Source organism: Vollenhovia emeryi, unplaced genomic scaffold (genome assembly GCF_000949405.1).
Source record: "Vollenhovia emeryi isolate VEMERY1.0 unplaced genomic scaffold, V.emery_V1.0 DF939189.1, whole genome shotgun sequence".
In the NCBI taxonomy this organism is placed as follows: domain Eukaryota; kingdom Metazoa; phylum Arthropoda; class Insecta; order Hymenoptera; family Formicidae; genus Vollenhovia; species Vollenhovia emeryi.
Genome location: NW_011967177.1, coordinates 871,415 through 885,133, shown reverse-complemented (window position 1 = coordinate 885,133; position 13,719 = coordinate 871,415). Strand labels below are relative to the sequence as shown.

Sequence of the window (13,719 nt, the reverse complement as noted above, 5' to 3'; positions counted from 1 at the left end):
AGGGTCAGTCACGTCCCATTGCTACTTAACAGCTCGGTGAGCAGTTGTGGTATTGAATGCGAGGGGGAAACCGCTGACCAAAATCTTGTACACCAATGCCCACTAATACCCAGTGGGCATTACTTTATCTTATTTTATCTTATTTTATCTTTATAATACCCCAGCAAGGCCTAATGCTAAACTAATGTCCAAAAAATGCCAAGTAATGCCCAGTAATGCCGCAAATCTGTACACTACAATACCCTCAGCGGTTTTCCCCCTCGACTACTTTGTTTATTAACAAGAAGTATGATTTTACGAGACAACATTTACGATTCGTATTAGAAACATCTAGATTCAAAATTTGCGAACAGTTCACATTCGAATAACAGAAATTGAAATGAATTGAATTCGCATCAAACCGAATCTCGTTCGATTCGATTCAGTTCACGTCCGAAAAGTTGCGCACATCCCTGACACGTATGGGATGTACGTACGTGCATTTATAAAAAGTAAAAGTACTTTGTAAAAAGCCTCTGACCGTCGCGTGACGTAAAGTCGATTAGGTAGTCGATAAAAAAAAGAAGCAATTCAGACGACTGCGTGTTCCAGCGCTTTTGCTGCTGTACGACGTGACGAATAAGACGAGTTACGACAACATCAGGGCTTGGCTAAGCGAAATCCGGGAACACGCGAACGAGGATGTCGTCATCATGCTGCTGGGTGAGTCGCGTTTATATTTATGGTTTCCGTGCCGATACGATAGATCTGCCCACTTGGGATCCTCGCGTTAAAACGGAAACTTCGATCTCCGGGAGGCTAAACGCCAGAAATAAGGGCCGCAATAATGGTTTAGCCGAGATAAGAGCTCAGGAGAGCTGGATGACCCAGATTTGATTCCAGCGGCATCAGTCAGATTGTCCCAAGTTGACGTACACCCGGCTATCGAATCCGATTTAAATCAGAGATTGAGAACTAACAAGCCCGGCTTGCGGGAAAGATGAAATTCAACTCGCAGCTCAATGCAATTTGGACCGCTCTGGTGAGCAATTGAGACAAATCTTTGCCGAGGCTGCGTTCGGTTAGAAAATGCGTTTGGTACGCGTGTAAAAAAGGAATACAAATATTTTCTACCTCTCGCGATGTTACGTCTAATTTTTAGCTTTTAATACGAAATCCAATTTCGACCCGAATGTACCTCGTATGGACTATCGGCTCACGTAAATTGACCTCAATTGCTCACGGCCAGTTCAGATCGCATCGACCGTGTTCTCACTATTAGCTTCGTTATTGAAAAGCTAGATAATTTTTGGTGATTTATCTTCTCGTCGCTGTATTAAACCACAGGTAACAAGTCCGACTGCGGAACGGAGCGTGCCGTTAAGCGGGAAGACGGCGAGCGATTAGCGCAGGAGTACAAAGTGCCGTTCATGGAAACGTCTGCCAAGACTGGCCTCAATGTCGAATTGGCGTTTCTCGCCGTTGCTCGGTACGATTCCGACAAGATCGGCCAACGTAAAATAAGATAGTATGAACTAACAATGCTTGAAACCGAACTCGATTTTTAGTCGCTTTAACGCTTCATTAAATCCAATTAAGTCCAATTAGTTTAACCCTTTGAAGCATACATTTTTCTATTGAACCATTTTTTTTTTCGTGAAAGGTTTTTGGGGTCGCTGATTACGAACCCGTTATCAGATTTTCATAATTCAAAATGGCGGAATTCAAAACTTAAACGAATAACATCATTCAACTGTAATTCAACTACGCTAAGAAACATTATTTAGATATAATTAGGACCCATGGAATCTAAATTCCAGTTGAAAATTCTTATAGAATATAAAAAATAGCGCGCGAAATGGCGGATGCAAAATTGAAATTTAATCATTTCTTAGAATTCACTCATTCTTGCAGCACTACCCCAGAGCTAACGACGCGGACGTGATGAGTCCTTAAATACCATAATCAAACGAAAATGCTGAAAAACTTGAAAACTTAAAATATTCACGTACTTCGCATCCGCCATTTTGAGTCTGCCATTTTGAATTTTGAAAGTCTGACATCAGATTCGTAATGAGCGACCCCGAAAACCCCTTTGTACAAAGCCTTCAAGAAATAATCTTAAAAAACTTTGTCAATAATTAATTTTTCCGAAAAAGTCGCTGCTTTTTCACGTTTGTTTATTTATAAAACTTACAATAAATATTCGAGACTACTCAACTTTTTTTTATGTTTTTTGTATTGCTAAGATACCCCCAAAAAGTGCACAAAAACCGACCTAAATGCGTTAACTAGAAATTAAATGGCCAAAAAGTAACGTGGGTTACCACCTCGCTTCAAAGGATTAACTGTTCTTCCGAAAGACGGGAGAGGCTTTCAAAAAAGGGTAACAAATGATTGAGCTGAAAAGTCAGTCTAGTTTGTGGCGAGTGCTTCGTATATTTTCGTAGGGAAGAGATCCAGGACCTGGGTGCGTACGATAAATCGCTAGAGCTAAATGGTACCGATTGATTTCAGAGAGTTGAAGGCTAGGAAAAGCGACGATTCCGACGGGGCGAAATTCAACGTTCAGGACTACGTGCGCCAGCAGTCGCAGCGAAGCTCCTGCTTCAACTCCAGCTGCCTGACAACCTGAACTGCTTTCCTTTTCTACGTTACATTAAGAGGATACGCGAGCCGGAACCGCGTTGGTCGCGACGAGACACGGCGCGAAATTGCCATCGTGAGGCAAGCACCCCATTTGACTGCCGCGCGAGGGAAACAACATCGCGGTGTAACATTCGTCGGCGGGACGGTGTAAATTTTATACTCGAGTCATAGAGCAACTTTGCGAATAAACCACAGCGCAGGCGGATCGATCCACGTTCGTCGGGTGAATCGGAATCGCGGTGCGGCGAGTGGTCAGCGTTTTCGGGAAACGCGATGCATTATTTCGCTCAACGAGCGGTCGCGAAAGTGTTAACGCAATATCGAGAGATCCAAATTGTTTGCGCACTTAGAGAAATCGAGATCAGGGAGCTGAACTGCTTTCTTTTTTTTTTAGCGTAGCATCAAGGGGGAAACGCGGAGTTCTCGTTAAACGTAAGCAAACACGTGTCAATGGTTACTCGCACACGCTGTATATTAATGTGAATAGTTCTAAGAGAATAGAGAGAGAGAGAGAGAGGGAGAGTTTCACACGCAGGATACCCCCGTAGGTAAAGCTTTAGCTTGATGGTTCTAATTTCATGTACGCCACATCCGCGTACGTACGCACATATATAGTATACATATACGAGTATCATTAAGCGCTCAGAGCGATTATTAAGCGATCGTTGAGCATAAGCTGTAACGTCGATTGTCGCACACCGATTCCGTAATCGTTCGTTACGTTATGCTCCATTAGCGTTCGCCGTTCGTAACAAAGGAGCGCGAATAATCTTGCGATTTGCATACAATGTGCTTGTTACCGAGTTACAGCTCGGCGCGGCTGCATTTCTCTCGCGGTGCCTGCGTGAGCGAATAAAATGTCAATGCAAGCTCGGTCGACGTACCAAGTTGCGAAGTAGTGCGTGTCGAAAGAAAGAGAGCGAGAGAGGAAGAGAGAGAGAGAGGGAGAGAGAAAGAAATTACATCTCGCGGGAAGAATGAGAAAAGAATTCGCGACCTTCCGTCGAACGGTAGTGGCCGAACACGCTCAAGTTTTCCCAAAGAGCGGTCGCTTTCCTCCTCTCTTTCTCCCTTCTTTTCTTTCTTCTCTCCTAGCGAGAAGACGAGAGAACGTCACTTCTATACGAATACCGCCAAATAAACTGCTAGTTCCGAAGGAGACGAAAGGGACGCGAACGACAGGAGGGCGACGGTCATTTTTAACGAGTCCAAAATCGTCGTCGCCGTCATCACGGAGCCGTGAGATCTTTTTTTAGAGTAGACAGCGTTTGCTACCAATAGCTACTTGGTCGGGTGCCGTTTGCCTCGGGCCGACTCGTGACAAATTGCGACACTGTTGGCGATCTAGATGTTCCATAGGAATCTGTGACGTTTCGTGATCGTTATCACGAGCATGTTTTGTAATCGACAAACTGATATTTATGTAATGTTAGAGAGAGAGAGAGAGGGTAAGAGAAACACTAATGCCAATTGACCGCGGGAAAACGGTTATCCGCAACGTAATGTAGGAAATCAAGGAAATTTATCGATCGTTATCGTATCAGAGTTCTAAGCAAAGTTGAGGATCGCTGTCTGTTGAAGAGTCAATAAGCTTAACACTGTTCAATAAAGCTCTATCCATGTTACCGCGAAGGACCGTTCGATCACTCTTGATTTTTCTAAGCCTCTATTTTGCGATAGAATTAGCGGAAGTAACCGGGGACGCGCGCGAGAGAGAGCGCGAAATTAATTTTTTTAGCGAAACGGACATCCGAGGAGAGTTTAGATCGGAAGATCGAGGGGATATATCGCGTATGTTACATCCTGATGTATATGACGTGCAATCTGTCTTACCTGCAGTGTACAAATGACAATTTCGTGTATCAGATGTATATTGAAGAAATATATGAAATAAAAGTCGACCAAACGTACGAGAGGTATGTATATCTTTTTAATATTCCCATTCCCGACCGTCGCGATACTTTTTATATATTTTTTTTTATTTTTACGATGTGAACTCGAATGAAAACATTCGCTGAATTTGTTTATCTCTGTTATTATGGAGAAATATTTTGTGCGCGGGATTAAAAAGGCAAAGGAATTTGCTCAAGCTCGGTTGTTTTTGCTGAAAATAATATAAATAATATCTTTCTCCGCAATTTAGTTAATGGATTTCGGAAAAAATTTCGTATGCAAATGAGTCGTTGATGAGAGTAAATTTATATCGGTCCTGGCAAGTTTTTTTTCTATTTCTTTGGTCTCTATTATTCCAGGTGTTCAAATTTAGGTGAGAAGGAAGAGAACAAGATGCAAGTAAAACAATTGGAGAGCTCGTTGTGCGAGAATCGACCGTTGGCGGGTTCCTTGTTTCAATTGTACTCGTACATTTTTTAGTTTTCACTTTAGTTTCCTCTATACAGGTCTGACCTTGATTAAACTCTGATAATTTAATTAGGAATTAATCAGAACTTGGTCGAAGTCTTTTGTTCTTCTCATATCCATTTCTATCAATACGGAAATCTGTTTTTAATTCCTAGAAAGATAAAAGGTAAGTTGAACCGAAACTGGAGTTAATCTACATTGGAAGAATGGACATTCGTGTTTTGAAATTGCATCTCCTTCTTTTTCCAATTGTTGATTTGTAAAATGTATGTACAGTGATGAACAAAATGGTTGCGACACTTTTTTTTAATGAGTTTAAGAGCATACATTTAGATTCAGGGGTTACGTTCCAAAATCTTCTTCTCCGAAGAAAATTGTACTCGATGGCCATTTCGAAACCATTTTGAGCCTTTCCGATGTATATTTCTCGAGCAAAATTTCCCTCGTAGAAAAGGTTTAAGAACATAAACCTGAATCTAAACGCATTAAGAAAAGTTGCTACCATTCTGTCCATCACTGTACACGGGCAGGCAGGAATGCCTGGACATTTCTATAATGTATCCTATAATTTGCAGTGTCGAGCTCGAATTCGTGGGCAAAAAATATGAATGGCCACGTGGATTAGACCAATGCTGGGAAATCGAGGGAAAAATTCTTTCGAACGGAACGACACACGCATGCGTGTATGCATCATCGACCACGTGACCATCTCGATAGCCTCGTGACGTTGCACGTTGCCCAGAGTTACTCATAAATTATTTACGAGCCATACAAACTCTTTTTTTCTATCACTTAAATATTAAATATCAAAAAGTACAGCTAATGTTATATATTACGTTAGTCAAAAAATCTATAAAAAATTACTTGTTTGATAAAATGAGTTGAAACTTCACACGTGTTGTTCGTAGAAGAGGAATTTTCTATTCAGTCTGCTGTGCGAGCGACAAATTTTTCCAAGCGTGTTGATTGAGCAGAAAAACATTTGCAGGAGATAGAAATGTTTTCTAGAGATTTGAGAACTTTTTTTTATCCAATTAACGCGCTGGAAAAAAACTTTTTTCGCGCGACAAATTTTTCAAGCGTATTGATTGGCCGCGGGATAGAAAAATTCTCGAGTCTCCAGAAAAGTTCTATTTTGTCGCCAATCAACGTGCTTAAAAAGTTTACCGTATTATCAATTTTTCGTGCGTATTGATTGGCTGCGGGATAAAAAGTTGTAGAAATTTTCTATTTTATGGCGCATTTCCAATCAACGCGCTTAAACGATTTGTCGGGCGACAAGTGTAACGCAGCCCCGAGGATACTCTCTTCTTCAGTCGTAGACGTAGGGCAAGGCAGAGAGAAACGTAAGTCTACGACTGAGACAGTCTTAAGCGTTTACGGAACGTTCTCTGCCGTCGGCCTTACAATGAGATACTTAACTGATTGTGAGCCGTAAAAACGCCTGCTAGCGCTCGTTTTACCGCGCATGCACTCGGGGTTCCGGATGGAGAGCTCCGAAGCGTCGAGAAGCGGCCGCGGATCGCCATCGTGAGCGTCCGATCGCGCCATCTTGGCGCGTCGCCGGCAAGTTGGACACACGCGGAAACGGCTCTTTCTTGCCTCCTCCTGGTTCCCAGATTGCCTCTGGTCTTCCGTTCGCCGCAAACAAAACGCTGCGTCCCTAACCTGCGAGCAGGAGAGCGAGCGAGAGAGGGAGGGGGGCGAGTGCGCGTGAGTCCTCGGGGGGGAAAGAAATAATACGTGGCGTCGGTGGTACGGGTACGGCGTCCTGTCGTGTCGGTCCCCCGCGCCCGTTAGCGCAGCCCGCCCAGGATGGACGAGGACGTGGTGGAGATCGAGAGCGTCGACAACGTCTGCAGACTGTGCCTTTCGACGGACGAGCCCAGGTCCTCGGTGTTCGCGGCGCAGGAGAACGGCGAGAAGGATGACGACTCGTCCGGCGTGCCGCTGGCCGCCAAGATTCAGGCCTGCCTGTCGATTCAGGTGCGTGCGCGCGATCCGCGCGAGGCCCGCGCGAGGCTCGACCCGGGGGGGGGCCGCGGGGTCCGCGTGCAGTCCCCGCGACCGAGCCTCGCCGGAGTCCGGGGACTGCGTCGCGCCCGACGGCGTTTTCGAGGTTATGTTCGGATCGCGCGAGGAGTGCCGGACTCCGCGTCGACCCGAGCGATCCGTTTCTCCCGCGGCCGCGTTCCTCGTGCCCCGTATCATTTTCTTGTCTTGCCTCCGCGCTGAGGCGCGCTTCGTAGCGTCCGTCGCGTTTTCGGGCGAGGCATTCTCTCTGTCGGAGTACGCGTCTCCTCCAGATGCTTGGAGAGACGACAAATTTGCCAAGCGTGCTGATTGGTCGCGGGATAGAAAAGTTGTCGAGTCTCCAGAGGCGTTCTATTTTGCAGCCAATCGATACGCTTAGGAAATTTGTCGTGCAAACGTAATAGCGTCATCCTAATCAATCCTAACGTGCGTTATAATATTAGGCGGCTTTTGCGCGTGTACCAAGGTATACCGGAGTGTACACGGCGTCGTGAGTGCCTGACGAAAGACGCTGGAGGTGTCCAGTGGGAAAATTTATTTTAATAAACTGGACTTCTGTCTGAATATATTGAACGGGCTGTTTTCAGGTGTAAAAGCACCCGTGACGCCGAGCGTACGCTCCGGTACACTTTGGCGTATGTACCAATCGCCTATCGAAACAATATTGTCGGTAACTAGGCATGTGCGAGGGCCGTTTAAAAAGTTGCAAGCGCGTGCTGCGATAGAGAATCTCGCGAAGGACTTGTCAGCGACAAATGTTAATACCGACTACACGCGGAGTAAGCCCTTCTTCACAAAATACCTTCGTCGCAGCACGCGCTTCGAGTTGGCTCATTTTTCCAAAATCGCACCGACACGTGTTTATTCAACGATCTGTAAAAAACAATGAGGCACAATTTAGGGTACTGCAACATTTGTCGCACGCGACACGTGTTTCTAGAGAAATTGGGACTTTTCGTCTAACGCGTGATGTCTGTTGTGCGAGTATCATTTGCATTTCACTTCAAGAACTTTGTTAAAAAACCCTCGTGGGTCAAATATTAAGATTATGTGTTGCGCGAAATTGGGAAGTTTAATGCACCTTTTCTCTTTAGATCTCAGCGACCGACAAGTTGTCCACGCTGATATGCGCGAATTGCGTGAAAAGCGTCGATCAATGGTACACCTACAAGGAGTCGTGTCTGCGCTCCCAGGACAAACTGCAAGAATGGTTGGCAAATCAAACTCAATCGAATCCTACGGTGTGTATTGTTAAACGTACTTGAGTACAGTAGATTGAGTTACTTTTGCTATTGCGCTCTCTTATCCTCATGTGTTCTTAATATTTGCAGGTGGCCGCAGTTAAGGACGAACCAATGGACATCGATTATAAAGATAATTCGGAAATTATTTCAGAGATCACCAATAAGTTGGAACAACCGGTGAGCGTGTTTCTTTTTATATGTTAAAACTGTTATGATGAAAAGAATTTCTCTACGTAAGTATTGCTTGTTCTCCAGCGCTCGCCAATTAAAACAGTGGAAAACGCTGAATCCAATGGCGAGGAAGCGCAGGATGTGACAGATAACAGCGAGGCGAATGACACTAACAATGAACCCGAACCGATCCCGTCTGCGGTGGAAGAGGAGACTGGCAAGGAAGAAAAAGAAACGGATCAGCAGGATACTGTAGTTGTGTCCGTTAAGAGCGAGCCGCAGGATGATGAGGATACCGATTGTACCATAGAATTAGAGTCTACGAATAGCAGTGAGCTGCTATTGCATCCTATGGCCGACGAAGTGGATGATGACGCGATCATGGAGGCCGATTCCACGCAGAAGTCTAACATGGCCGGCGCATCGCCTAAGAAGAGATTGAGACGCGGGCCTCACACTCATTTTAGAGGCGCGCGCGTTTTTAAACAGAAGTGCCCGCACTGCCAGATATTTCTACACTCCAAGTATACATACTTGAAACACATGAAGAGATTCCACAGTAAAGAAAACGGCATCGAGAACTTGGAATCGCAGAACGACGACGAGGAGATGATCGAGGATCTGGAGGATGAGCTGGTCAGCATGGAAAAGGACTCGCCGCTGACGCAGGTGCAACAGGACATTATTAGCCAGCTGAAAACTTTCTCTTGCTACTCTTGTCAACAAACGTTTAACGATCGACGCAGCACGCTCTCTCACATACGTCAGCATATGCCGGATCTGAGACCGTACACGTGTATCGCCTGCCTTACAGAATTTTCAGATCGATCGATGTATCAGTTGCACTGCGGCGCTTCCTTCGAGTGCGCTATGAAGATCGCCTTAGTTGTGCCGAAACACGGCAGCGAACGATACTTTACGTGCAACATGTGCCTGCGCTCAATGCAGGGTAGGAAGGAGTTGCTCAGCCATTTGGCGAAGCACTCGGACAAGCAGTACGAGGAGATGATATCGCCGGCGCGAGCTCCGCCCAAGCTGAAACCGATGGCGCCGTTGCCATCGAGAAACATCGTTGCCGATAGGATTGCTAGCGGGCCTTACATGAACGGCGACCCGGCGCACAATCACGCCTGCGATCTGTGTGGCATGATCTATCGTTATCGGCCCAACATGCTCAAGCACAAGGAGTGGTGCTTGCAATTGGACCCGGATAGCAGAACATTATATAGATGCGTGCATTGTTACATGACGTTCACCGTGTTCAAGAAGTTCCACTATCACGTCACGACCCAACACAAGAAGAAGGACTTTACCTGTTCCATATGCTTCACCAAGTATCGATCACCCAGCGATTTCCTGACCCACTACGAGAGCCATCGCGGGACAACTCAGGTCAATCAACAAGCGCAGCTTGACGGTGCCTCGCAGAGTGAAGTTCAGGCGCCATTGAAGGAACGCAATGCTCACGAGACGAGTGTCAAGTCGAGAGTGAGTTTGCGAATGTCAGGCCAAAAGTATAGCTGCCCTCTTTGTGCCCAGGTGTTCTCCACCAAAATCGAGCTGGACGAGCATCGGACTCTCCATCTCAAAATGAAGATATACTCGTGCGCCATTTGCCGCAGTATGTTTAGCAGCGCTGGTGCCTTGGAGATTCACATCAAAGATCATGGTATCGAGGACCCGAACGAAAGGAACGCCAATATTTCCTGCGTGGAGTACGGCAGCTTGGACGAGGACGTGAGAATCGATGGGAAAGACCCGCCGATGAATGCTAGCGCCGTCTCCGATCCTGGTCCGCAGATTCACGAGTGTGGCGAGTGCGGTAAGGTGCTAAACAGTTATGCCAATCTCCGGCGACACACGAAAATCGCTCATCGGAACTCCAAGACATACGATTGCGTCGACTGCTCGCGCATGTTCATGCGTAAGGATCTGTATGATCAGCATATGAAGACTCACAATTCTATGAAGACTGTGTTGCAATGTCCGCAGTGCCCTAAGAGTTTCGTCTTCCAAGCAAACTTCACTTATCACTTCCGCACTGCCCACCTCGAGAAATCGCAGAATGGCTATGGCTGCGATATCTGCGGCAAGGTTTTCGTCGAAGAGGCATCTTTGAAAATACACAAAGGCTGGCATAATCGGGCTAACTCGCGGTTGAGCACTCGATTCATACTGAGCAAGCAGAAGGCGGCCAACGGTCCGCAGAAAGAGTCGAGCAGCGTCGAGTTCGGTGAGAATTCGGAACGACCGGCGAGAGCGCGCAAGTCCTTCCCTAATCCTCCATTTCAATCGCCATCGAAGACATCAGGGAGTTTCCAGTGTCAAGTTTGCAATGACAAATTTGACGACGTCATAGTACTGAGGACCCATCTGTGGGACGTTCACTGCGCCCGTAACAAACCGGAGAAAAGTTTCTCGAACGACGAGCTTCAGTGCGAGCTCTGCACCAACATTTTCCCCGATCAGGATACTCTGGCATCCCATATGCAATGGCACAAGGACAATCCTATTCTTAGCAATATACGAAAGGTGTTCGCCTGCGACATATGCGGCAAGTCTTACAGCTCGAAGAAGGTTCTGTGGAAGCACAAGAGACTTCACAAGGCTACGGTTGTGGCCTCGATCAAGTTCCAATCTTTAGCCAGAAAACCGATGGCTTCGCAGTACCTGTGCACCTTTTGCCGCAAGGTCTTTTCGAGCAACCAGTCTCTGCAACGACACAAACTCTCCTTTCACAGTGACATGCACCTACTACGCACGCAGCAGCAGCAGCAACAGCAACAGCAGCAGCAGCAGCTATACAACAGCAATCGAGCGTTATCGATCGAGGACGAGCCGAAGACAAAGCGTTTGAAACTCGAGATTGAAAGTGACAATTCCCAGGTTAAGCTGTCGCCCTTTGCCATGGACTTCGCCGGTGAGAAAAGGAACAAGTCAGTCATGTGCCACCTTTGCAGGAAAATGTTCCCAAATATGAGCGTGCTGTACAAGCACAAGCAAACGGCCCATAAGAGCCGTATGAAAAAAGATTTTACGCCCGAATGCATTCCGGTGTCGACTCAGGATGGCAAGTTTTCATGCAACATCTGCTTCAAGGAATTCCCCGGTCTGTCGAATCTGCGACAGCATTTCACGATCAAGCACAAGAAGACGGCCGAAGCCGCCGCTAGCGCGCCGAACAACGATAGATTGGCGCTCTCGACACCCGAACGGCCTAAAGACTACGGGGAAACAGTCTACAATAACGTGATGTACAGCTGCAAGCTGTGCAAGCAGTGCCACGTCTTCAATAAGGAGTCCATCATACGCCATATCACCAATGTGCACAACGCGGTGTATCAGGCCGATAGCAAGACATTCCATAGGGAAGTCAATCTGAACAATTACTCGGTGAAGGACGCGGTCGGAGCTACTTGTCCGGAATGTGACGTCAAATATCCTAACAATAGGGCTTTGAAGATACACTACATTAAGTTCCACGACGAGGCCGAATAAAATGATCACGCAAATCTGGACGTTGACTGTGCCAGGTAGAAAAAAGATTTTTTAATTATAATTATTATAATATTCTGGCACGGTCGACAAATTATTTCGCAATAAACCGTCGTCTGTAGGAGTGGTAAATTTCTGCAAAATGGAAAATTTTGATCTACGTAGCAATATGTGCAGGACAACCAAAAATTTTAGTTGCGCACTAAATTTTTATCATTTTTATCATTTCTCACGCTAGAAAAATATATACTTGCAAAAATATCATTGGTCTTGCATATCTATGACCGATATGTAAGATCAGGTATACTCTTGCAAGTATACTGGTCAGTCATAATTTTATGAGATCAAATGAAACCAGAAGAAAGCTACAAAATATATGAATATGAATATATACATACACACTCGAAATATCCTGGTTTATTTCAGAAAATAATTTTTCCTAACGTGAGAAATAATTAAAATATTTGGTGTGCAATTAAAATTTTATTTTATGCATATTGTTACGTTGATCAAGTTCTCACTTTGCCGAAGTTCACCACTTTTACAGGCGACGGCTTATCGTAAATAATTTGTTATCTGTTTCATATAGCAACTGTATAACTGCGACCAATGAGGTGTGTAAATATCGAAATGAATGAACTATATGTATGGTATGGAGTTCATGAAACGTGTGGCAACCTCTCGGCGCAGTTATACGTTGATCGCTGCAGTCAGGTATGGCCACGTGACCCGATTTTCCCATAGGATTGAACTTGGTCACATGCAGCAAGGTTGTTGCATCGCGATGTTTACGTGTTTTCATATTTAAAAGGAAATAGAACAATTTAAAAAATAACCAAGAGGAGACGTTCAGTTTTCCAATATCTTAGCCTGATTGCAGCGACACTGTCGATAACCGCCTTGGGGATTCTACAGCAATCGATTAAGTTTCTTTGCCTATACTACAGATACATTTGGGTACGATTACACCTATTATTGTGTACGCTATATAAATAAAAATTACCAATATCTTGCTTACATGTAACGGTATTTATTAAGAATTTCCTTTTATCGGTTCGATTGTGTTTCGTTTTCGCTTAACTCGGCAGTTCACGCGTCTGCCTCTCTCATTCCTTCCTTTTATCTTTCTCTCTCTGGCAGCATTAATAATGCGTTACATTAGTTTTATTACTAACTACTTGTATTTCTAATGTACGAATTATAGCAATAAAAGATACAAAAAGAATTGTTGATTCTTTTGTGTTACTGAGTTTACGAAACTAATCGTTACATGGATACAAGTGTCAGTTATACTCTCTTTAATTATGATATTAGGTACAGATTGATTCTATTTTAAGCAACACGTAACTTAATGTAAACAGATAGAACTCTATGAACATTTCAGGAAAAACTAAATAAATATTGAATCATACGTTGCCGCGTTTCAATTAAGTGATGATCACCGTCCATTTGGCGATGAGAAACTTGCGCAGGTGTAGCAGGGATTATGGGTAGACAGGTAAAGAATTCATCACACAAGTATTTGGTACTTCCTTTTTTTTATGAATGCACAAAACATTTTAATATAAACTTAAAAATCCGTACAACAATATGAAAAATTATAGACTATTATACACATGTATATAGATATATATATTTATTTATATGTCGTACTTTTTATTTTTTCCATATTTTCCGGGTTTATCAATATATATATATATATTTATTTATTCATTTATTTATCTGTTTATATTCCTTTGCTATATATATATATATTTTATTTTTATTAACGGGATGGAAAACTTCC

At 44.5% G+C, this 13,719-nt stretch overlaps 2 protein-coding genes across 7 annotated transcripts in view; both read left to right on the top strand.

Moving 5' to 3' along the window:
* The window catches only part of LOC105562413 (ras-related protein Rab-37), a 146,016-nt gene extending 141,469 nt beyond the window's left edge, over window positions 1-4,547 (top strand). For all 6 annotated transcript variants that reach the window (XM_012013237.1, XM_012013234.1, XM_012013235.1 and 3 more), the window contains exons 6-8: window positions 592-702; window positions 1,327-1,468; window positions 2,497-4,547. In XM_012013237.1, the coding sequence (XP_011868627.1) occupies window positions 592-702; window positions 1,327-1,468; window positions 2,497-2,614 (371 nt within the window). In that variant the 3' untranslated portion in view covers window positions 2,615-4,547. The remainder of the gene's footprint in view (window positions 1-591; window positions 703-1,326; window positions 1,469-2,496) is intronic.
* Window positions 4,548-6,681: 2,134 nt separating this feature from the next.
* LOC105562411 (zinc finger protein 62-like) lies at window positions 6,682-12,368 on the top strand. Its single transcript, XM_012013231.1, has 4 exons — window positions 6,682-6,975; window positions 8,118-8,264; window positions 8,355-8,444; window positions 8,523-12,368. Exons 1-4 carry the CDS (start codon window positions 6,805-6,807, stop codon window positions 11,934-11,936), a joined length of 3,822 nt encoding a protein of 1,273 aa, XP_011868621.1. The 5' UTR covers window positions 6,682-6,804; the 3' UTR covers window positions 11,937-12,368.
* The last annotated feature ends 1,351 nt before the right edge of the window (window positions 12,369-13,719 follow it).